The sequence below is a fragment of the Chaetodon auriga genome, chromosome 22, assembly GCF_051107435.1.
Source record: "Chaetodon auriga isolate fChaAug3 chromosome 22, fChaAug3.hap1, whole genome shotgun sequence".
NCBI lineage: Eukaryota > Metazoa > Chordata > Actinopteri > Chaetodontiformes > Chaetodontidae > Chaetodon > Chaetodon auriga.
The window spans coordinates 4168241-4192069 of NC_135095.1; the positions used below are offsets into that span (position 1 = coordinate 4168241).

At 42.9% G+C, this 23829-nt stretch overlaps 1 protein-coding gene across 5 annotated transcripts in view; it reads left to right on the plus strand.

Moving 5' to 3' along the window:
• The window catches only part of sbf1 (SET binding factor 1), a 54238-nt gene that overhangs the window by 6614 nt on the left and 23795 nt on the right, over nt 1-23829 (plus strand). For 2 of the 5 annotated variants that reach the window (XM_076721830.1, XM_076721832.1), the window contains exons 2-10: nt 12736-12821; nt 14231-14368; nt 14678-14806; nt 15379-15489; nt 16790-16861; nt 19918-19947; nt 21978-22083; nt 22213-22345; nt 22853-22961. In XM_076721830.1, the coding sequence (XP_076577945.1) occupies nt 12736-12821; nt 14231-14368; nt 14678-14806; nt 15379-15489; nt 16790-16861; nt 19918-19947; nt 21978-22083; nt 22213-22345; nt 22853-22961 (914 nt within the window). The remainder of the gene's footprint in view (nt 1-12735; nt 12822-14230; nt 14369-14677; nt 14807-15378; nt 15490-16789; nt 16862-19917; nt 19948-21977; nt 22084-22212; nt 22346-22852; nt 22962-23829) is intronic. The other 3 variants (XM_076721834.1, XM_076721835.1, XM_076721831.1) reach the window with 2 other exon arrangements.

The following is a 23829-nucleotide window of genomic DNA, read 5'->3' on the forward strand; positions in this document are numbered from 1 at the left end:
TCAGAACAGTAGTCCACAAACCAATGGGTGACATCATGGTGGCTTTACGCTTGGGCTAGTTTCTGTTCCACTAGCTTCTGTAGGGCGATCTTAGTCAGTGTTTCTTTCATCTGCCTTTCTGAGAAAATGTATCTTTATGGTTTTGTGTGAGAAACAAAAAATCTGCAAGTGCAGCAGCACAGATGCTTAATGTTACTGTCACCTGGTCTCATCCATATTCATTTAAAAGTCGAGAAAGGGTCAGTTCCAAGGCTGCATTTCTGCTTATTAGCATGGTTACAAATTTCAGTGGGATTTTGAATGAGGTTTCCTTACGTGAGTGTATTTCTCTTACTTTTGGGTGTCATTTTTTTAGTAATCTTCCTCACGATGGCTAAATATATGCATCAGAATCACTGGGCGAGTGACTGGTGGGAGAAGATTAAGGCTCATCTTTATTAAGTTGGCCTCCAGGTCAAATCTGTTTTATACAAAAAAATTAAAAAAAAAATAAAGGAAATCTGCCTCCCAGACACCCAGTGTGCTGCCTCTAATCTTGTGTGTAGACTGTGATTGGTTTGAATATGCAGCTCAAAGGATGGTTATTAGTCCAGACCTGTTTTGATGTCTTTATCACTGGACTGTATTTATGACATGATTTGCTGCTATTCCCTCCCCCCACAGTGAGTTCTGTGTTGTTTAAAGCTTGTACAGATTATTGGGCTTTAGATGTATTTAACACTCTTGATTGTCGACTGCTAAGACAGGGAGTAATGATCAATGTATTACATCATGCTGTCGGTAGGTGTCTTGTGACAAACATGCAGACTTTGCCATATATCTGGTGTACCATTTTAATGTTGCCAAATCACCGCTATAGCCCCTTTCAGACGTGGACTTGGTAACATAAATGTAGTGGCTCTTTTACATGTCGGTCTGATGTCTTGACAAGCGCACAAGACAGTTTTACACAATGTAAATGTCAAGGCTACAAACCTTTCAGCACAGCACATGTCTGAACTGTCATTGCTAACGTAAAGGCAGCATCCGTATTGAGGTTAAATGTGCACAGAGAGGTTAAATACCTATCATGGTCTGCCTTATTAACAGGGATGTACAGTAATAATAAAATAAAACCACCAAACGCTGTGAATGGGGTTGCTAATATCGCGCGTCAGATTCGTCTCATGTCACATCCATTTTGTGATTAGTGATTTCAAGACATCGTACAGTGTAAATGAAGCCAGTGTTCCCAGTATATTGCCGGCAACCACAGGTAGCACACACTTTTAGGTGTTAATTATATGTGTCACATTTGACTCTTGCTTTACAGACTCTTGTCTGGTTCCTGTTTGGTTATGAGACATGCACACGTCTGTTTCTTAACTATTGGTTGCCCAAGTAACAAGATGCAATTTCCGGGCCATGTGCGTGGGTGATGAATGCTGTGGTAGGAGAAAAGGTCTCAGGGTTAATTTGCAACTGAATACAACATGGCACTAGACTATAGCAGAAGTGATAAAGGAGGGAAGAAGAGTGTTTGGTTGAAATGATTAGAGGGATATAACATCTTGCTGAGTAAAGACAAAGGTCTGCGTGCCAGAAGATAGGTTGTGATTGAGTGCATTAGCCCACATCCCATCATGTTTCCTGTTGCAGTATTGTGAGGCAGCACACGGAAGTGTTTGCATCTTGTTCTTGAGCTGCTTGCATTAAAACCATATTTCCTGTATTTCATTGCGTCTTTGATGAATTACCAGGTTTATTAAGACAGCCATGACACATATACACAGCTGCTCTTGCCTTTAAGGTCATACCTGGGTGTATGTTACCAGGATGAAGAGTGATGACATCAAGACATCTTAAAGCTGTTTGTGAATTGGTGAATGATCTCATTTACCAGCAAACTTTTCTCAAGTCCTTCACCATTTACCATCCTCATCACCTTGCCCTCTGAAAGCTCCTTTTGAACCACGAGACTGTGAGAGCACCATACCAGCATGCATGCAATGTGCCTTCCTCATCATGTGACTGTCATCCACTGATGAGTCCTCAGTGCTGCCCCTGATTTATGCCACTCTCCTGCCGTCACTCCTGAGTGTCACACCAGACTCATTGCTACATTTTGAGCAATGGCCACTCTTTGCACACTGGTAAACGTGCTTACCTGACATGAGATGACCTGCAGTGTTTTCTTGACTTCTTCTTTTTATTGACTTAGATGTGTCTTCAGGCAATGCTGACTTTGATTGTAATCACTTTCATTGCTGTAGTCTGCTCATTATGTGAAGGTTCATGATGCAACAGTGCAATAGTACAAGGCTGCTAGGATTCCCCCTCACACTGACTTTTAGTTTATGAGATGATAACGTTTGATGATCTTTCAATTTTTGCTCTTGATAGCTGATCAAATCAGTGCTATCAAAACACTATCATTGTGGTGAATTTGTGTGTCTAAGTTCAACAAAATTGTATTTGGCGTGAAGAAGTTTTGCAGATGTACTTGGCTCCCTATGCGCATGCAGCTGTTGCTTTGATTTCATTGAAATGAATTGCTTTTGCAGTGAAATGTTGCTGTTGGTGGTGACCGGGACTTCTTTTGGCCTGTGACCTATAAAGTTTTGTGTTGGCAAGTGTTATTGCAGACACTGGCTTGGGGACTGTGGTTAAATTTCTATTGTTATCATTATTCTTATTTGCAAGTTATAATTCAGAACGACTGACAGCATCTTTCAATTTCACTTCAGGTGTTTTATTGCCTGCACTTAAAAATAAATCTGACATACTATTAAGGCCCAGGATGTGAATGACTAAACAAGCCGAGGTCTGTTTGTGTTCAGTGGAAGTTGAATCCTGGATATACTTTAGTCAGGAACACGGCCCAGAGTGACTGGAAAGTAGATGGCCCGTGGTGTGTGAGCCCTGGCAGGTTTCCCCGCTCTATTGAGTCTCAGACTGAAGCAGAGCGCTCCAGCAGACAGCCACCTGTAGCTGTGGAGGCAAAATGAGAAGTGAGACGAAGAAAAGCTTATGTATTACTCATCAGTCTGTGACATTTTATTCTTAGTTAGATCTGAAACAACATACTACCTAAAACCAAAATGTGTCAAGTCACTGTAGCTGCTCCTCCGTCCCTCTCTGAGGCCATTTCCTCTCCTGGAAAGCCTTTCTGGTGGAGAGGGGAGGCATTAGTTTTGCAGGAAGGATGTGAGTTTGCTGAAGAGCCTTTGCACAAAGAAAATGTCCCGCATTGTCTCCAGGGCGACGGCGGTTGCCAGATGGAGCAGGGGTTTTTTTTTTCAGCCTCTTATTTGGTTCCTAAATGGCAGCTTCACTCAGACAGTTGCTTTTAAACATGGGCCAGCTCATTTATTTATGCAAGATTACCATCTTTGCCGTCAATTGACACCAAATACAGACAGCTGTAAATGTCAGGTGTTACTTATTGATGCGCGGATCCCCTCTGTGGCGTTCAGTGACATAAAGCTGTCCTGTGTTGCTTCTGACCCAACGAGGAGCCTCTGTAGCTGCTTTTAATCAGAGAGTGACTCACACTCCTTCATATTGCTCAACAAGACTGTCTTGCTGGTGTGTGTGTATCAGAAAGTATGTGCCCGTGCGTTCGTGTGTGTTTCATAGCAAACTGGGTGGACAGTGGAGAGAGCGCTGTCAGGGTGTGGTATATCGAATAGGATGATGTCATAGATTTGTGTGTTTTCAACTCTGAATGTTTCAGGAGATGTTATCTTAACACAGTGCGGATACTGTTGTAAAGTAATGCAGTGATGGCAGCTTTCACCTCACATGCACTCTGATCCCACTTAACCTTCAGTGTTGTTGCTGCAAGATGGTCACGTGGCTCAACTTAAGGGATGAAACAAATGACACATGGACATTATTAGTATTGTTGTATGTAAACAGCACATTTTTGTTGCAGCTCTGAGTTACTCTTGTCATCATAAAAAGGTCACAGAGCTAGTGAATAAAAGGGAGCAGGAAAAGTATAATGGCAGCAACACAGTGCACCAGTAAGGTATTTCGAATTAGTTGAACCTCGTGCAGGAGTGAGCTTGCATTAGACCAAATTCTACCTCACACACATACTGTCTGAGCACACAAAGATGCATGGAAACACACAATGCTTGGAGCTCTTTTGTCCTGCCCGCTGCAGTCACTGTGGAAACAGCCTGATGTCGTGTCACTGTGGTTTGGAAGCCTGCAAACCAGAAACTTTGGTCTGGTTCAGCACCAAGAACATGACACACACAGTGAGCTACACGCTCATTTCAACTTGACTTCATCATTCAGTGATTACATGACCGGCCGGTCTCCTTCCATCACTCCGACACAGACACACACACACACACACACTCTCTCAGACACACAATCACTGTGTGTGACCCACATTTCCTCCCCTGTTCCTGCCTCTCTCTTTCCCATTTGAAGCTTTTCTTGTGTAACCTTTATTGGACAAGGTTAGCTTAGCAAGTGTATTAGCTTCAAGATCAGAGCATGAGCCTCGGTGGCACCTCAGCTGTGTTGACTGCTAGCTTTGTTTTGCGTGAAAGTTGCTGGCATGAGGCTGTGACAGGGTCTGTGGCATTGGCCTGCTGAAATATAGATTTTTCAAAATAAGGAAAAAGGAAAACCTGCCATTTTTTGCTCGTAATTGCTAATAATTACTGATTATAGCAGCCCAAGCTCTCAATTGTTTTTAACATAATTTGGTGTCTTTTTTTTGCTCAAGTGATATGCAATCAGTCTGAACCAGGACTTGATAAGAGCTGCAATGAAAAACCTGAATCAGATCACTAAAATGACACCCATACTTTATTTTTATTTTGCATTATCAGCAGACGTAGTTATTAATGACAACCTGGCTTCACCGGTAGGCTAATGTTTGCTAATCAGTGATGTTCGCTAACACGTAATCAGCAGTCATGCTCCTTTCCAAACCCAACCTTATCATAAATAAAACATTGCAAATTAGCCAGTTCTGAAAGTGAGCAGGTCTGTAACAATAGTTAATGAGTTAGTTAACTTAGTTTATGATCTTATTAGTTATTTGTCCAAAGATACTTCCTCACAGACTCTTTTTTTCTTTGTGACTGTCCATGTTATGGCAGTGATAATGCTCTGAGGAAAATTACAGAGTTGTAGAAGTTTCAGTTTCAGTTGCTGTTCTCGGGAAAGTTGCTAAACTCATTGTTGAAAGGAAATGACATCGAAGGGGCAAGATGTTAGTCGTTGGGGATTGGAAGATGGGTAACGAGAAGGGAATGTATAATTAATAATGGGGTAGTAACAAAGTGGCCATTTAGTTTATATTTATTGTATTTAGAATAGATGTGAACAAAAGATTCTCTCTTTTCATTGACCCCAACAAAGGGGCTTTCAAAGCTTTCCACTTTCAAACTACTTTGAATCAACTTCAAGAGCGTTTTGAAATTGCCAGGCTGAGCTATTGTGTGAAAGAGAATGATTTCGTTTGGCAAACCAGGAAGCGTGGAGGTCTGATTTGGCTGTCAGTGGCTGAGTTCAGCAGTGGCTGAAAGGCCTGTCTGCACATTGACCGAGTCTCTTTGGTCGCTCGCCACTGTAGGAACTGAATGCACTGATCGTGACTTGCTGATTGTGTTCAAAGCTGCAGTCTCGATCATTCAACCTGTCTTTTATGAGATACATTTAGAAGATAACGTCTTTAGTGAATGGAGTTTGACTTGAATTGCTCAGCTTTGGGCTGAGAGCCGATGCATCCGCTGCAAGCTGCCATATGATCAGGCTCTCATCTCATCTTGTCTGTCTGTCATGCCGTGTGATATCTTCCTGTCTAACCGCTGAATTGGTTTTACCAAAAGTGAGTTTGAGTTTCACAATCGTTGGAAGCCAAAATCGTAAAATAAAATGCGATTAATCGCCCTATTACACTCCTTCCAAATCATGTGGTGGATAAGATCACATAAACAATACAGTGCAGTAGCTTTCTAGCACTTAACAGTTTGGTTTGTGTATGAGTGTTTTGTTCTTGTCAGCTCTCTCAGAGGTGTTAACGCAGGTCGGGAGTGATTTTTGGGGCTGTAGTTTGTTGTGTTTGTGGTGCAACTTGTGGTCACATGTTAATTGTTAATGCTTTTTTGTTCTTGTAACTTTGGAGACATTGTTGGAAATGAGAGCATGAAATTATGAACGTAATATGTATGGTGTTTGAATGAGCTTTTATAATGAAGAAACAGATCAGTGAGAAGTTACTTTTTATTGTTGCAGCAAGACATGCATAGACAGGCTGTCCAGGGGAAAACAGATACATGGTGCAATGATGCAAACCCACACGTAGCGTTCATGGCTGTATCCTGAGTTTGAGATGTGAGGATATACAGTATGCTGTCAGAGGAAATCATCTAAATCAGGAGGAGGATGCAAAGGCAATGTGGTGCCATGCAGACACTGAGCAAAAACATGGCCATGGTTTATATTTTTCAACAGCATAGTTGCAGAAATAATGATCAAAATGAAACTGATAGCCCTCCAGTCACTAACCTGCTGTTGTTATGAAACAGGTGTAGCTGATAGCGGAATGTCCACTCCGCTCGTTTCACATTCCTCTCACGCCGCAGACTGATTGGAAACTGTTTTCTTACATCATCAGCAGCTCTGTTATACAGTCAAGCCTGCAGACTCACTACTGCCTAAACAGCAGCACTCTTTGCAGAGCTCTAACTTCATTCACCTGCTGCTCGCACACACCCAGTGTGGACATTTGCAAAATCCATGCCTTTACTCTGACTGTATGACTGTGGTTAAAAGGAAATTACAATCAGTTTTCATGGTGAGAGGAATGCAAATTCAACATCAGTGGGTGGTCCAAGTGAAATGATGCACTTGAATAAAACATCAGTAAAAATGTCAAAGCTTCTAAATGCCAACCTGCAGGAAACATGGATAGTTGAAGCTGAAATCCCAGTCATACAGCATGATTGGATGTGATGCATTTGTGCAGTGAGCATCACTCCTTTGCAAACATCATGCTGGAGCTTTGCCAAGTTTTGAGTCAATTCAACTGAGTATGAATCTCTGGAAAGCAGAGAGTGACATGGAGGAGACCCATATCAGGTGAGATGCAGACTGGATATTTTTGCTGAATCACTATGACATACTAGTATTTTTGGCATACTTCAGATTTTGCTTTTATTTGTGTACTGCATGCTACGGCCAAATCAGTAAGTCCTGCTAGTATAGTAGGCGGTTTCAAATACAGCCTGACTTTGCAAATTGTTACCTGGCATTGCAGGGACAGTATGGTTAGACAGTCTACATCCAACCTATCAGACTCTTAGGAAAGCTAATATCTGACTTCATATAACACAGAATGCAATTACCAACGAATCACATTTTGTGTTGGAACATTATCATTACGTGAAACAGTATCATCCACTTCACACAGCAAACCTATAACTTTACTTCCGAGAAATTGTGCAAGTCCGCAGGTGAGCGTATTGCACAGTACCGCGGCTCTTTCACAGTGATATTGCAGAATCGTTTGCACACAATTATCAGTATTTGTTTCAACATTTTGATCGCCGTCATTAGTTGTGGTTTCACTCATCGCAATCTTTGTCTTTTAACCAGTACTGACGTGGGTGTGCTTCTTACATTTACACACTGTACCAGGTACAGAGCTGTCACTTTATTTTCAAAATTCAAATTCAGCGTCATATTCCAGGAAGCGTGGAGGTTTTGTCATGAATAATTAGCTTTCACTGAACATCAGATTCTTTCCCTTTATGTGCACTGCATGTTAGCCGAAACAACTGATAGAACCTGAACAAGACAAACTGTGAAGTTGTAGGCTGCATATCAAATGTAGGTGTATAAAATGAAATGACAGGCAGCAGTTTTACTGTTTCTGACGTCAGAAAGAGTCCTGCAGGCCAGCATACAAGCTCAGTGCAGCTGTGTTGTCCCAGAGTAAGACTTCATTGCTTACACAGGACTTTGATTACCCTCTCTTGCTAAAACATAAGACAAAGCTTGCATCCTGAAGTTTGGTGTTTATGCAGTTGTCATCAGGGTTTCGGTGTAGACCATGCTGCGTTTGGCAGCACACTGCTCCGCCAACAAACGGCGGATCAGTCCAGTGACACGCAATAGTATTTCTGCAGGAGCTGGAAAAAATTAGATTTAATAACGGGTAGTTTGATCCAAGCAGTCTGAACAGCCAAAGACACATTCCAGCTCCAGTAATGAATCCCAAAAAGCAGTCCCGGCAGTACTGTATGGTTGAGCTCTTGTGGTAGATCTTTCTTTTTATTCTGGTTGTATATACATCAATAGGAGCTATTCAGACAATATACATAGATATAAATGTTGACTATTATGCAATTGCTGTGCAAAATGTGGAAACACTAATGAATAAGTATGGTGTAAAATGATGAGAGTGTAAAAGCAGCTTTGGCAATTTGTTAGACTTAAACTGCACTTCTAAAAGCTGAAGAGTAGTTCATTTTTAGAAAGCCACAAACATCCCTTACACACTGACCATAGAAGCTTGCAGAGTCACACAGCTTGTTCTTGATATAGCCTCTTTATCTTTGAATATACAATCAGTTTTTTTCCTCATGTGAAACCTTGACTTGTGTGGTAGCTGTCCATATCTGTCACCTAGCTCACTTATCTAAAGTAGCCTAGCCAAAGAGGACGTAAGACAGTACGTAAGCCAGCGTTTCAGTGACGTCAAAGTGACCTTCTGCACCTGCTGGACGATAATTCCTATAGCAGAAATATTCACCTGTTCAGAGGGTGTCACAGTTTGAATTTTGCACCACTCTGGATCTGGCATTGGTTTGAATCCACTCCGGTTCTGTTGATTTGGAGGTATTACTGCAGCTCCCTGCCAGGACCGACTCACAGCTCACCGTTTGTTCTCTCCCTTATGCTCCTCTGGCTTTCTGCAGCTCACTTCTGAAAGTGTTAACAGCGGCAGAGGTTGCTTTCATTTTTTTGTTGCCCGGTGGATTAGCCCAGAAAGGCCCTAAATGAGAGGTTACAGGCTTGTAATTTTATTTCAGTTTTATAAGCTAGTCCAAGGCTGGCAGCGTGCTCCGAAGTTGCATTAGGAATATTCTCAGACTGCTGTCGGCACCACTTGTGAACACTGTAACTCCACGTGTGCTCGGCTAATAGGAAACCACACCAGATCATCGACCGTCTGAAGCTGCCGACATGACTCGGGTTCCTCAAAACAAGAAATAGAATATATAGAACTTTGCATAATTGACCAGTTGAGGGTGACGCTGTGTTGAGATGGTGATGAATAAGACTGCTGATATGAACAAGGAAGTGTTGAAATGACAAGTTTGGCCAAAATCTTCTATCATGGTATTTGTAACTTTAGGTCACAGTAACAGTATGTATCATGTTCGGAATTCTAATGTAAATTCGATTCAGAAATGGTGGAAAATCAGCATGTCGTGCCATATATCGTCACATTCGATTACTGTCCTGTTGTATTGATCATTTTCAACCCAAGAGAAGGCACTGCTTCTTTCCCAAAAGAAAAATGGTTGAGTTTTTTGCTTTTGGCTGGTCGGACTATCCCTGGCTTTAACCACTACTTAGGGCTCTGTGACTAACTTGGAGAACCTCTGAAACACAGCAGAAAGGAGATGGTCTGGCAGATCAGAATAAAAAAGACAATAGTCAGCGCTCTGGGTACAGTGTGGGAATGTTCACAGAACAGAGCAGCTGTACATTGTGATTTTAGCTACATGAAGTTCAAATGCAATGCCTTTTCTGTATTTTCCTTTTGTGCAACTAAACTAATTTGAAAGTGTTGTAGTAGAAATATGCCGTGGTTGTAATTCGTTTTTCCCGTGGCACAGTCACTGTCTCGCTCTGTGCCTTCTCATTTGTCTGTGTAATAGCTGGTTTCGTGAAGTCAATTGGGAGCCTTTAAGTCTTGTTTACATTCTATAGATTCCTTCTGTATACATATCTTGACATCATTGGATTAGAGTGAAAATGATCCTCTTGTGACGAGGAGACACTTCTTACCTCTAGCCTGCCTCTCAGTGAACCAGCCCAGTTCGAGGAGTGGCCTGGGTTTAGTTCGTGTCGAGGGTTCTCTCAGGTGGATTGAGTATGTTGTGTCGAGTGTCTGGTCGTGAGGCCTGCGTGTCACTCCCAGAAGACTCTTTTTCTGGTTTGTTCACACAGTCCTCCCTCAGCTGCAGGATGGCCTGCTTTACCTGGCTGACTATTGGCTGACAGTACCTCCACACCCACCTCATTTTGCACCTTCACGCTCTGTGTATGTGTGCGTTCTTCACTGACAACATATTGTTAGAGAACACAACGTAAGGCGCAGCAGGTGACATGTGTGCTGCTTTTAAAATCAGAGAGTGTCTATGAAATTAGTTGGAAGGTTACATCAAGTCCCAGCATGCATCAGCTACGGCGCACTGCACCAGGTGATTCATCACAGTGTACTGAGGAGGGTTGGCACATGTTCTCACTGTAGGTGTCATGATGATTGTACACACTAAGTTGTGGTATATGCATAGTCTTACAGACAGAGACGTGAATGTTTTCTTTATTGTACGAGGCTGACTGTCCATCTTGAACTCATACAATGATATTTTTTGTCGACAAGTCCACGTGGCACTCAACACTCTGGGCCCATGATTCCGAATTTATTGATACCTACGTATGTGGAGTAAAAAGTGTTTTCTGCTTCAACTCTGCTTGTCTCATATTGCCTCTCCAGGTTCCACTGATTTCAGTTGATGCCAGAATGCTTGAGAGCAGATCGGGGCTCAGGAGTTAGGGCCAGTCACCTCCCAAAAAAAAAAGAAAAAAAGGGAAATGAACTCATTATCTTTGATTGCTTGATCCCAGAGCACCACTCCCACAAGCATCCACATATCCCTAGTTTGCGAGAGAGAGGGGATGACTTTAGCATTTCCCTGTGTGTTTTGGGAGCTGGCCTACTTTCTGTTTGTGTATTGTCTCTGTGTGTCTGTGCTTCTGTTTTGGTTCCCTTGGTAAAGGCCCACGGGCTCTGCTGTTTTCTCTCAGGCAACATTTAGTCCAAACTGACGAGGTTTGGTGTAGAAGCTGGTGAAAACTTGGCCCTTTTGTACCACGGGATGATTCTTTGTTTCATTGCCTTTTTATGCTCGATTTATGTCCTTTGCATCGGGAGGGATTGTTTTGGGAAGTGTATTCTCTGTGCGGATGAATGCTGCCATTAAGCAGCCTGCAGGGCTTTAGATGGAACCAAGCTGAAAGCCAGGCTTGTGGTGGTTACATAAGTCTGCCTTTGCTGTGTCATTGTGCCACTGTGATGAGCCAGGCCCCGGCCAGCAGTGGAAATAGCCTCATTAACCAGCAGCAAATCGGCATTTAGGCACCTATCGCTACCGTTTAGCATGCAGATATTGACTCATTTGGCCTTTGAGCCTTGATGATATACTCACATGAAAGCAGCTGTAACTAAAAGATGTGTCTCATACTTAAGTCTTATCTACATGCATGTGGATATTATGTCCACATGCAGACAGAGTTTTAGCTCACTGAAATGGAAATGTTTGAGACGGCTTTCTGTGATGCAGACTCCAGTGTCTGTGTATTTAAGTGCACATGTAAAACAGAGCATTTGGGGAAATGATGACATCATCGCCTCAGTTCGTGCATGCCCGCTGTTGCTTTGTGTGACAAGCATGCGCCTGAAACAACAACAATGGTGGACGACCAGTCCGTTTGTGTTTTTATTGGCACTGCTAGGCCATGTGCCAGAAAGGTGTTATGTAAAGGTGAAGAAACAGTTGGTAAATAACAATAAATAAATAGATCATTAGCTGCTACCATGTGTGTTTTTAAGTTACGGAAAATAAGCTCAGTACACATGCTCAAGTCATGGGGACAGAATATCCGAAAATCTCCATAATGTAGACAAGACCTTAATCTGCCAACTTACTTTGATCCTCCAGCATAGTTTGCTGCTGCTTAATGACCACATCTGCATGCCACACTGACACCACACTGATCAAATGCATAGTTGTAATTTCGGTGCTCAAAGCAAGAAGCCTAGTATACCACAAACAGCTACCCTGCCTTTGTCAAAAGCTGTCATAGCTCCTTGTTCAATATCGAATTAATGTGTCCTCAGAGTGAAGTTGCCAACTTTACACACTTCCCTAACTCTGGAGAAGAAGCAGGTGATTCTTGGATGCATTGATAGCTGGCTGGCTCGTTGTCAGATAAGATAGTCATTTTTTTTTTCCTGTATTCACTGTTTGCTCTCAGAAAGGCTAAACGTGGACTGGAAGGATCCCTGCACTGAATGCACATGACATGAATATCAAAATAAATCTGTTACTCCCGACAAAACAGCACACAAGTTGCTTGTTTTATGACCAACAACTGAAAACTGATTCAAGCAAATTATCAAAAAGTTACTGCCAGCTACTAATTGATTAATCCCTTTCTTGTTTCAGCTCAGTGGTTGAAAATTTCCGTGAAATTTCAATGTTTAGACCAAGTTGAAGAGACCAATTGATATCCTGAAAGTTTCTTTCATCGAGATTATTTGAATTCACAGTTTATTTATATGCTGACATACAGATGATAAAGCGCAAACAGCAGCATGCTGATATGGTTTAGAACTCAAAGGAGCTTATTTAAAGGAACAAACAGACAACAAACCATCTAAGTCACGTGGACTGACCTCTGTGTTCGTCTCTCTCTGTGTCTCTGCAGTGGAGGGTGAAGGTCAAGGTCGCATTCTCCAGAGGTTCCCTGAGAAAGACTGGGAGGACAGCCCGTTCCCACAAGGCATAGAGCTGGTAAGTCGACACTTACAGGCATGTTCCAGTGTTGATCAGTGGCTACAACAAGACACTTAACTCAGGCAGGGTTAGGGGTTCAATTCCCTGGGCCGCTCAGTGGTTAGAGCAAGATGCTAACTGCCACATTTACAGTATTTATAGTAGAGACTGATGCATTCGTCACACACTGAACTGGATCATGTGTTTTTGTGGGTATTGCTAAATGTTAGCGTGTCAGTTGTGGATAAGTGAGTCTGCTGGAAGGTTTTAGCAGAAACAGGGGAGTCAGCAGTTGTTATGTTATTTTGAATGAATCTTTTATGCCTTTGATGAAACTGGTTCTTGTGGTTTGTCTGAGGTTATTTATAGATCCAAGAAAATATATTTTTTCTTTCGGCAAGAAGCGAGTAAATGTTTGATCTTGAGAATCATCATAGAGCAGCTCAACCATGATGAGGCTGATTTGCGAGCGAAAATAAGAGAACTAGTGACATATCGGTATCATATCAGTACTGGGGGAGGAAAAGTGAAATTCTTATATCCTTAATGTTACTGCAGGTCAGGCCTGTTGAGTGAGCATCGAAATTGAGTCCGTCAAATGGCATCTGTACCGTGTTTACACATGCCAGTTATAGGCCAACTTCACATCAAGTCAGTGAGGCAACTTAATGAATAATGGCCATTAACAATAAATGTCAGTCTTAACAAAAAAAACACTGTGAATACTGACTTTCCGTTGTTTGCTCACCTGAGTCAACACTGCCGCAGTATTGATTGCTCCATCAGTATTTCATGTTTTGCAAGTAAATACTTGAAAATGACATATTGCAAAAAAAAACCCCCCGAAAAACCTGATTGTTGGTTGCTGTGCAGCACGTTTGTTACTTACTCAGCGTTGGCCTTCAGTATCAGTTTTGTGGCAAAATCCATCTTTTTTTGTGTAGTGTTACAGAACAGAACTCTGGAAAATGGCTTTGTAATCCTGAGTTTCTTTAGATGTTTGGCTCAAGGATTTCCTGATCCCATGTATGAATACATGAAGTCTCACCATTTCTCCCTTTGCAACTTCGCAACCAAAGACTGAGCACGTGTGAAAATGAGAGCAAAAATATATACGTCCATGTTTTTTCCCATGGTTCAGTCTGAGCTGCGGTGCTGTCCCCATATTATTAAAGCGGATGGAAAGTTTTCAGAACCTGTTTTGTTGTGTTAATGATAGCCCAGCACAGCATGAATCACCCTGAGGTGTTGTAAGAACATGTGACCTGCTGTGATATGTCACCCAGGTTGGTATGTACACTAATCTTTTTTTTTTTCCTTCCCTTTCTTCCCACCACCATCTAATTTCCAACCCTTGTCCCTGTTTTCCTCTGGCACCAACTCTGCCACCACCCTTTCACCTCTCGTTTCCTCCACCTGCTCTGCAGTTCTGCCAGCCCAGCGGTTGGCAGCTGGTTCCTGAGCGGCAGCCCGCCTCCTTCTTTGTAGCGGTTTTGACTGATATCAACTCCGATCGTCACTACTGTGCCTGCTTCACCTTCTGGGAAGGCTTGGACAACTCACAGGTGAAACAAGACGACGCCTATTCGGTGTCTCGGTTGTTGTTACTGCAGCAAAAATAACATGATACCTCACTGGTTTCTCATCAAGGCTGCAGGACTGGGCTGTGCGGCGGTGTCACGTGACACCCTGACACCCGTAAATACTTTTTGCCATTTACATCCTTTAAAAAAGGTATTGCTTTGAAACTGGAGTAAACATGCTGACACGTATTTAAAAATGATCTGTGTTCTACATTCATTCAATATGTTTGTCTGAGTGTTTATCTCAGCTTGATGGGACTGCAGTTAAATCTGCTCTTTCTCCGTCTTCAGCTGCCAAAGGCCGAGACCAGCGAGGTGGACGAGGTGGATGAGGAGCCGGCAGTCGTCCAATCAGCTCAGGTCTTCGCCCCCAAGAGCCTGGTGCTGGTGTCCCGACTGGACCACACCGAGGTGTTCAGGGTACGACGCACAAAGCTAAAACACAATACTGAACATAGACATTATTGCTTTTTTTACAAGGTAAACATTAATTTACTAATTTACATTTTGTGACATGTCTATGTTAGATACATAGGCATGTACTACAAATAACATATAATGATAAAAACCAGCTAGCCAACAATGCTATTTGGACCCAAACCTAAACCCGACTTAGTACTTTTGTTGCCAAAACTGCTGCTGAAAACTGAAAATAGTAAGTCTTTTAAAAGGTGAAAGAAAAAGTGAGCGTTGACATTTGGTTTCAGACAGGACTCGAGCCCCCGTCTCCTGGGTGGCAGTCCTGTGTTTGACCCTTTCATCCGCCACAGCCTCCTCCCTATGTGGACTTTGTTGCTCTTTATACACCATCACATTGTGATGAATGTAAATTGGTGGCGTGCTGCCATGTGACTTCTCACCCATATGTAAATAGACGCACTAACATTTACAGCCATTCCTTTACTGTAAATATTGTGTGTGATTGCTGTCTATGTGTGGCTGGGTGCCATGTTGACCCTTGACCTCTGTGTCCCTCCCTCTTGACTGAACAGAACTGTCTGGGTCTGATCTACACCGTCCATGTAGATGGCCTGTCTGTCCCCTTGGAAACGGTGATTGGAAATCTCCTCACCTGTGTCATCCCCATTGCTGGAGGCTCGCAGGTAACAGCTGATCGTCTCTTTCTCACACCTGCATAAACTACACTGCCCTCCAAAGGCTAAAGTCAGAGATCATGATTTGATGTCATTTCGACTAAAGCTCACCGAGACAAACTGAGACACTATTCTTCAGTCTCTTTTCTCATGCTGTTACAATTCTTTGGCTTTGCGTGGTGGTACATACTCCTTATGTTAGCCCATGCCTTGCTCAGCAGCGCAGCTTATACAGGCACCAAGCAGTGTAGAGACACAGAGCTTGGTGCCGCCTGCCAGTGTAGCACCTTGTTCAGCACTGACAGCTGGCTCTTACTGCTGGCATCGCTAAGCTTGCATCCTTGTTAGGTTGCTGCAGCAGAAAAACATTAGCTGTTGTTGAAGAGGTTTGGACAATGTTTACATGCGTTTACAGTCTGTATGCGTGCCAAAGAGGCTACGACATGCGGAAGGGCTTGTAACGTGCCTGCACTTTTCTCTGTGCATGCACAATTAAATCATTTATAGATTGCTATCTAGAGTCATGAGGTTTGAAATGACAGTATTCTCCTTCATTGCGCTGGTTTTACAGCAGGTATCTATCCCTGCGGTGTCATATACAGCTCAGTCAGCAGTCCTGTAAACACTCTTTAGATGTTTTAATATCATTCAATTTATTTTTATTGTTATGGCCTTATTGGGAGACATTAATTTCAAAGCTTTGTGAAGCACGTAGCTTTGAACCTTCCATTTATAACCAGGAAATCAAATATGTATCCTGTTTGATGGCTTCAGGTTTTTTATTTTTATTTTACATTTTACATTACATTTGTGTGCTTGCTCTATATTTGGAATAAGTCCACAGTGTTTTTCCTTCATGCTGAAATTACAGCACAGTATGCGCAAATAAGATGTGAACATGCACCAGCCTGTTCTTGAGAGCACATACGGGTTATTTTCAACTTATTTCTCATTACATTTTATGGATTCTTCTTACCGTTGTGTCATTTTTTTGTTAGTATTTCTCTCTCCCCTCTTAATATTTGTTCATGTCTTTTGTAAGAACCATGTATTTTTTCATCTCACCTCCAGAAAATAGTGACTTCTTTCTGTTTTTTTAACCATTCATTTGTGCAAGTAAACTAAATATATAAGTGCAATGGGCAAAGGCTATTTCCTGTATTCATGCCCACAGTGCACGCACGGTAGGAAGTGTCTATTTTCTGTAAATGCACATCAGTTGAACCCTCCCGCTGTCCTTTCCAGATGTTCTAACCCATGTGTGTCATTTCTGTGCACTCTACTGTACACTGGTTCCTCTGTGTTACAGATAAATGAGTCCCCAGTTTGTAGTTTAGACAAGGTTCCTCAGGCCTGTGACTGGCTGCTGGCCTGTCTCCAGGTAACTTTACCGTTCTGCAAGCTTCACCAGTCAACAACCGGCTGAATGTTATTGATTCTGTTAATCAAACAGACTGGAGTTGTTTTCTTTTCTTTAAGGAATGCGTTCTTTCTCGCAGTCATTTCAAATCATGCGTGATTGATGGCGCTTCAGCTGTTTCTTGACCTGCTTTTTTTTTGTGTGTGTGTATCGTGACCAAACAGTTTCCACGGGATCACGTTAATCATTTCAAACATCTCATGTCTTTTTTTTTTTTCTCCTCTTATGTTTGTCGTCATCCTGATTTTGTTGCAGCTATTAATGAGCATCTGAGAACATTGATTGTTTTCAAGTTGTGTGTCCTCAATTTTGAAAAACAGCCAAATACGCACACACATACACACACACACACACACACACACACACACACACACACACACACACACAGTCAAACCCGTTGCTGTGCAGGTCGTAGTTCAGTTGCTGGGTGACCATATGGGATGGCAGATGGCCTCCTACCAGGCAGCACAGCGTCTGAATGAGAGAATCACATCTAATCAGTATTAACACAGATACGGACCCAAACAGCAGAGGCTAATGCTCCCGTCACACACATCTGAAAACACAAACACGGGCCAAACTTAAAGCTTAGTCCTGATTGATTTTGACTTCAAATGTTTTCAGTGGTTGCATTATTGAGCTGTATCATACCTATAATATACACACAGAAGCTCCCTGTTTGTCTCCTTCAAAATAAAACACCCATCAGCCGTATAAGTACACAGCTCGTTGAGGCCCTTACAAATGAGTTTGTACCGCTGCTACCCAGCCAAGCACAAACAGTTCTGTTCTTCCGACTTAAGAGGAGGACAGAGCTCTTGGAAATGAGTAACACACAAACACACAGGCATTCCTGCGCCCGTTTAATCACACAGGACTTTTCTATCAGCCGAACTAAATGTCTGTCATTACCGCAGAGCGTGTCTGTTAATGTCAACCTCTGCCCAAACACACACAACAGAAAGACTCCAGCAACATGACGCTGAAATCCTGTCTGCCATTAGATCTGTTGTCATGGCAACACCATCACACACCAAGCAGACAATCATTCAACCTCGTGCAAAGCCTACATTCGAGTTGCATTTGTGAATATGTGTTAATATATGATAAATTGTCCTGTTGTGCGATCAACCACCCAGATTTTAGTTTTAATTCGAACACTTTCTTCCAAGTTGCACATTGCTGAAATCATTTTCACTTGGTTGAAGGGTAAAAGTGTGTGAAGTATATTTAAGTGTGTTTTTGTCTGCTCTAATGTAAAGTTAGCCAGGCAGGTAGCTTCTTATTTTGATTTTTGTGTTGGGTCACAGTGTTATGATCACCACACACATTGCTTAGCCCTCATCCTAAAAGCCTTTTTTCTTTTAGCATTAAAAGTTATTGTAAACTGCATATGTACAGTTTGAGAATGTAAAGCTCGAGACAGGTGCAGCAACAGTAACTAACAGGGCACATAAAAGACATGAACAGTTTCAGCTTGTGAAATAACAAAGCTGATTTTTTTAATGTGTGACCCGCAGGATGTTCCAACTCTTAATTCATTTATCTGAGTTTGTGAAGTGAACTTCAGGCTGTTGGCCCGATGTGAGAAGTGGTTAATTCAAAAAGTATGCATGCATGCATCCTTTCTCATCAAGTCCCCCATAGAGAATCCCTGAAATCTGGACACGACCCTGACCTATGACCTGCGTGTGTTTGCACATCTGTATGTGTGTGTGTGTGTGTGTGTGTCTATATATATTTGGGTTAGGGTAAGGTTAGGTTTAGGGCCTAGGGAATGTATTGTGTCAGTGAGCGTCCTCACAAAGGTAGAAGTGTGCGTGTGTGCATGCTAGTGTCAGATTTCCCCATGGTGGTGCACGACTTCTGTTTAATATGGACCGAAGTCAAGAGCTCATCTTCCCATCCATTAGTGATTGAGCTGTTACAGGAACATGTTTAAACATCTGTCTCTGCAGTGAATTCATGTGACGGAGGGAATTCCAGCCCTTGTTTCTGGAAACTGTCTGTCACACTGCCAAGCGCTCTTACTGTCACACTTTGATTAAGCAGCAACACATTAGAACTTTAAAACATAACTGCGAGAAATCCACTTCAAAATGAAAGTTGTCCGAGTTGTGCTGAAAGGCATCAGGTGTTCACATGGAGCCTGTGAACTTCACTTTTCCCATTAGCTCTTATCATTGCATCACATCAGTGAGTTGGCGGGTGGAGGGTGATGTGAGTGCAGGGACTCTTTTGTTTTCAGTATCAGTTTGTGTACCTCTTACGGTTTAAACCAGTCATTCGGTGCTTGGAAAAGCCAGACTGTGACCAGATGTTTTCAGTTTTGGAATAAAAGTCTCTCAGCTTTAGAAATTCCCTTATCACACCAGCAGTTTTAAACTTTATCTGTCACAAGACAAAAGCAAATATTGTACCTTCACTGTGTGTGTGTGTGTGTGTGTGTGTGTGTGTGCGTGCGTGCGTGCGTGCGTGCGTGTGTGTGTGAGAGAGAGAGAGAGAGAGAGAGAGAGAGAGAGAGAGAGAGAGAGACCTGCACTGAATTGAACTAGTAGAAGTATTATCACCTGCATACATCTTCTCCCCTCTCTTACTGTTATCAGTGTTACACGTGACAGATCAGCGTACCAGTATTTGTACTGCTCTTGCTCTCTCCGTGTGTTTATTTGTTGGAGTTTGGAGTAAAATGACCTAACGAATCATCTGTTGCTTTTATCGTCCTCCTGAATGCTAAATGAAGGCTTTACTTTGTCTTGCACGAGTGTCTCTCATGTCTGATGTTGCACTCATCCTATTTTTTGACACAGCCGTCATCTCGCAGTTCATGTTGACGATGTTATTGTTTGTGCAGCTTACTTCTTTTGCCATGCTGATACATTACTGTCATGTTGTTGTCAAGTATGGGCATTTTGTGCCCTCACTGCTGTTTCTAACCTGTGTCTTATCCTGCTGGGTATGTGTGTGTGTGTGTGTGTGTGTGCGCGTGTGTGCGTGCGTGCTGGGTGCTTGTGTAGCCGGGCCAGGAGGAGAGAGAGGAGAGTTTGGTACGCCAGCCTGACTTCATTCTCCCCTCGCCAATAATCAGCTCTGAGCATCCTCAGCTTCCTTTTCTCCACCCATTCCCCTCAGCCAATCCACGCACACCTCCTGTGACAGGAGAACCAATCAAAATGCTTTGAAACAGGCTCAATATGTGACTCACAACTGATCATTCATATCATGTTAAGTACACATCAACTGTGTAGTCAGGATAGCAGACATTCTGACTTAAATGGGTTGTTTTATTCATGTTACTGCTGCAGTTCTGTTGAGGATCTGACATCCAAAGTATAAACAGTAGTGAAATTTGGATTCCATGGTATACTTTGAGATCAGTGCACTCTGAGCAGCATCAGTCAAGATGTCTTCGCAGGACTAACGCAATGTAATGATTAGCATGGACATAGTCATTGAGATAGATTTAGATAAATGTACGAGTAAGGGGTGACCCATCAATCCAGAGATGTGTTTCATAACCGCCTGGCACTATTTAGGATTTCTGCCTGCTAAGCACACCGGAACATTCCCTTTGTTCCCTGGTCCAAAGAGTGCATTTTTGTAATAACGGCGTGGCTTTGATGTAGCACTTATACCTGCTTTTAACTCCATTATAGTGGGCTGTGAACCATTTATTCCATCTTTATATCTTTCTTTTCAAGTATTGTTTACTACTCCGGCAAGCATTAGAGGCCTGTAACCTGTAGACTTCCTGTTACGAGAACTCATTGAGAACAGTGATGAAGATGCTCCCTCCAAGCCAAGCTGTTATTACAAAAACAGATGCCTACCAGAGTCAGCACTGTGCGTATCTGCACCTCATTACCAAAACTCAAAAGCCAAACCATGAATTGAACTGATCTGATGATCAGATGTTGGGTCACTGTATTGAATTGCTAACAGCTCGCCTGTGGTTGCTGATGCTATCGCTGCTGCTGTCAAGAGCATGAAATAATGCTGCACTTCTCCTTCCCAGCTAGCCTAATGTACACACAGCCATACTGACCAGGAGCTTTTCAACCACTTCCAGAAATCGCTGATTCAGGCTTGGTTTGTGAAGCCTAAAAGCCTTCTGGCAAGATCAGAGGACACCTTGGATGTCTACTGTTGCTCCGTCCAAGTGTTGATACGACTGCTTTCATGTCCTTTTGTTTTCTCTATCCATAAGGTCTCAAAATTAAGAATATCTGGATTTTAATGGCGTAGTTCAGCTGAACTCAACTGAAACAGTGGGATGTTTTTCATTTAAAATCATGGTGGGCTGTTAAAGCATAACTTAAAATGCCTTCTGTAACCAATTTGAAGTCAAATAAGCCAAGTTTACATCAGAAATCATCCCCCGAAGTGCACTGTGCTCAGCATTCGTGGTCTTGCCTCATGCGGCCTCATCTCGTGCTGCAGTGCTTACAGTAGTTGTACTGTGTTGTTGTGCTGTATTGATTTATGTTTTTAGAGTCTAAATCATCCTGTTTCCACTCCCGCATACGCTTGTAATCCAAACCACACACAAATCAATATTTATTGGCTTTGTATCCTGTCCGGAGAACAGTAGACTTTCAGTTTCACAAAGTTGGGTCATCTGTAACGATTAGACACAGATCTCAAATGTCCCGTCACAAGCAGTATCTTTGCTCTTGTAACCTTTCATCATACAGATTGCCCCTGATCAAGCCCCTTTCCCTTCGACAATCACCTGCGCACGACACCTGCCATGTGCTCTGGGATGTCTCTCTCCCATAAAGGCATCATTGACATGGTGGTGCTGGTGTTTTGCAGTGAGGTCGTTGGCATGGAGTCCTGCCCTGCTCCATTCATGTCCTGATCAGCTGGAATGGCTTGTGTTTTATTTGTGATGTACCTGCTAAGCTTCTGGGATTCTCCATCTCTCTGTTGCTGACTCACGCTGCTCTCTGGACACGCACAACTGATTAAACCACGATGTCAGAGCCTGATTTTCTGACAGACAGACTTGGTTTTTTGATTTTCTCTCACCCCCCTTTTCAATCCCTCGTTTCTCTCTTTCTCTCTACATCTATAGAGGACTATAACGTTAGGTGCTGGTGACCGGCAAGTTATCCAGACCCCCATCGATGACTCGCTTCCTGTCAGTGGCAGCAGCGTGGCCCAGCTCTTCAGACAGCTCGGTACGGGCAACCATTTTGTTATACGTGATTTATTCTGCAGCTGGTCCATTTCCAATTCGTGTTTCTGTGAATCCAACTCATAGTCTCTGACTCTGTGCGATGCCCTACCTGTGCCCTCTTCCCCCTCAGGTATCGTGAACGTGTTGTATCTGTTCTGCGCCGCCCTGACGGAACATAAGATCCTGTTCCTGTCCAGCAGCTACCAGAGACTAACGGACGCCTGTCGAGGATTGCTGGCCATCATGTTCCCCCTCAAGTACAGGTGTGACACCACTCCTCAGCCTCTCCACGCTGTGTCTTTAGATCTTTCTTTGGCCGTTCTTTTTTTTTCCCAGGACTATTATTATGAGTTGCAATGACCCTTAAAGGTCCAATGTGTAGGATTTGAATTCCTCTCATCTCACCCTCCCCTACGATGGCTGCTCCAAATGTGAAAGGTGCTCTCTAGAGCCAGTGTGCCAATTCTGGGTTACTATAGCAAGACTGTCCCTCTGTAGATACAAAGAGCTCAGTCCAAGCTAATGACAACACAATGATGCTTACTTTCAGGTGATTATACACTAATGAAAACACAACTATGGATCTTATATTCCATTTCTGCTAGTAGATGCCCATAAACCCTACGTAGTGGAATGAAGACAGGTCTCAGCCCTATTCACACTTCATCTAATATTCAATGGGTAAAGCACAGTAAAGCATGGAGCAATGCATTGATACAGTTGACAGCAGATGTGCTCAGTATCTTCCTGTTTGTGTGTGTCCCTTTCAGCTTCACCTACGTTCCCATCCTGCCGGGGAAACTACTAGAGGTCCTGAGCACCCCCACTCCCTTCATCATCGGCGTCAATTCATTCTTTCGCTCTGAGACACAAGAACTGGTGGGTTCTCATCACTCCAACGCGACAGAACAATGTAACAGTGCTGATGTATGTTTGGATAAGACAAAGGATGCCGGAGATGATCATTGCAGCATCAATAGTCCATACTATGGTGCTTCCTTTAGGTCAGATCTTGAATGTCCTGACAAAGGCCCACCATAGTTGTTTTATGGAGACTGTCGGCTGCCTTTCTGAAAGAGGACATAAAAAAAGCTTTTGAACAGAAAGCAACCAGAGATGCAGTCTGAAAGCAGCAGAAAGTGTTGGCACAGCTCAGCCAGCTGGAGGACAAAATGCCAACTACACACGACCCACTCCATCAACAATAAACAAACAAACCAGTATCATTAAGCAGCCCAGCGTGCACTGTGTGGATACACAAGCTGAAACACCTGCGACCAGTTCCCAGCTGTGGGACAGAAATGTGATATTATAAAAGCAGCCGTCGTGTTAAAAGCTGGATGTGTTGTTCCTTAGTTTAATAAATGTGCTCCCGAAAGGACGAGAGGAGGAGGCCATGCTTCTCTATGAGGAGCCCTGTTGTATGCTGACATATACCCTCAGCTACTCATACATTATTATAAGAATGTGTCATGGAACTCCTCACTGACCCTATAAGCAGTGGGTCACCTGTCTTTTAATAAACTGCTCCTGCTGCTAGCTGGTCATTTACAGTGCTCTTTACAAACCTTGCCAAGATACATTTCACCAATATACATTATAATAATTACTGTCTAGATGTTATGATCAAAGAAAATAATTGGCTGCTGTCTTATTAAAGCCTGATGAGAGTGTAATGAACGCTCCTGTCTGACTGTACGCCGCTGCATGCGCCTGTGCCGCCCTGATGGAGCCATTGTCTCACACC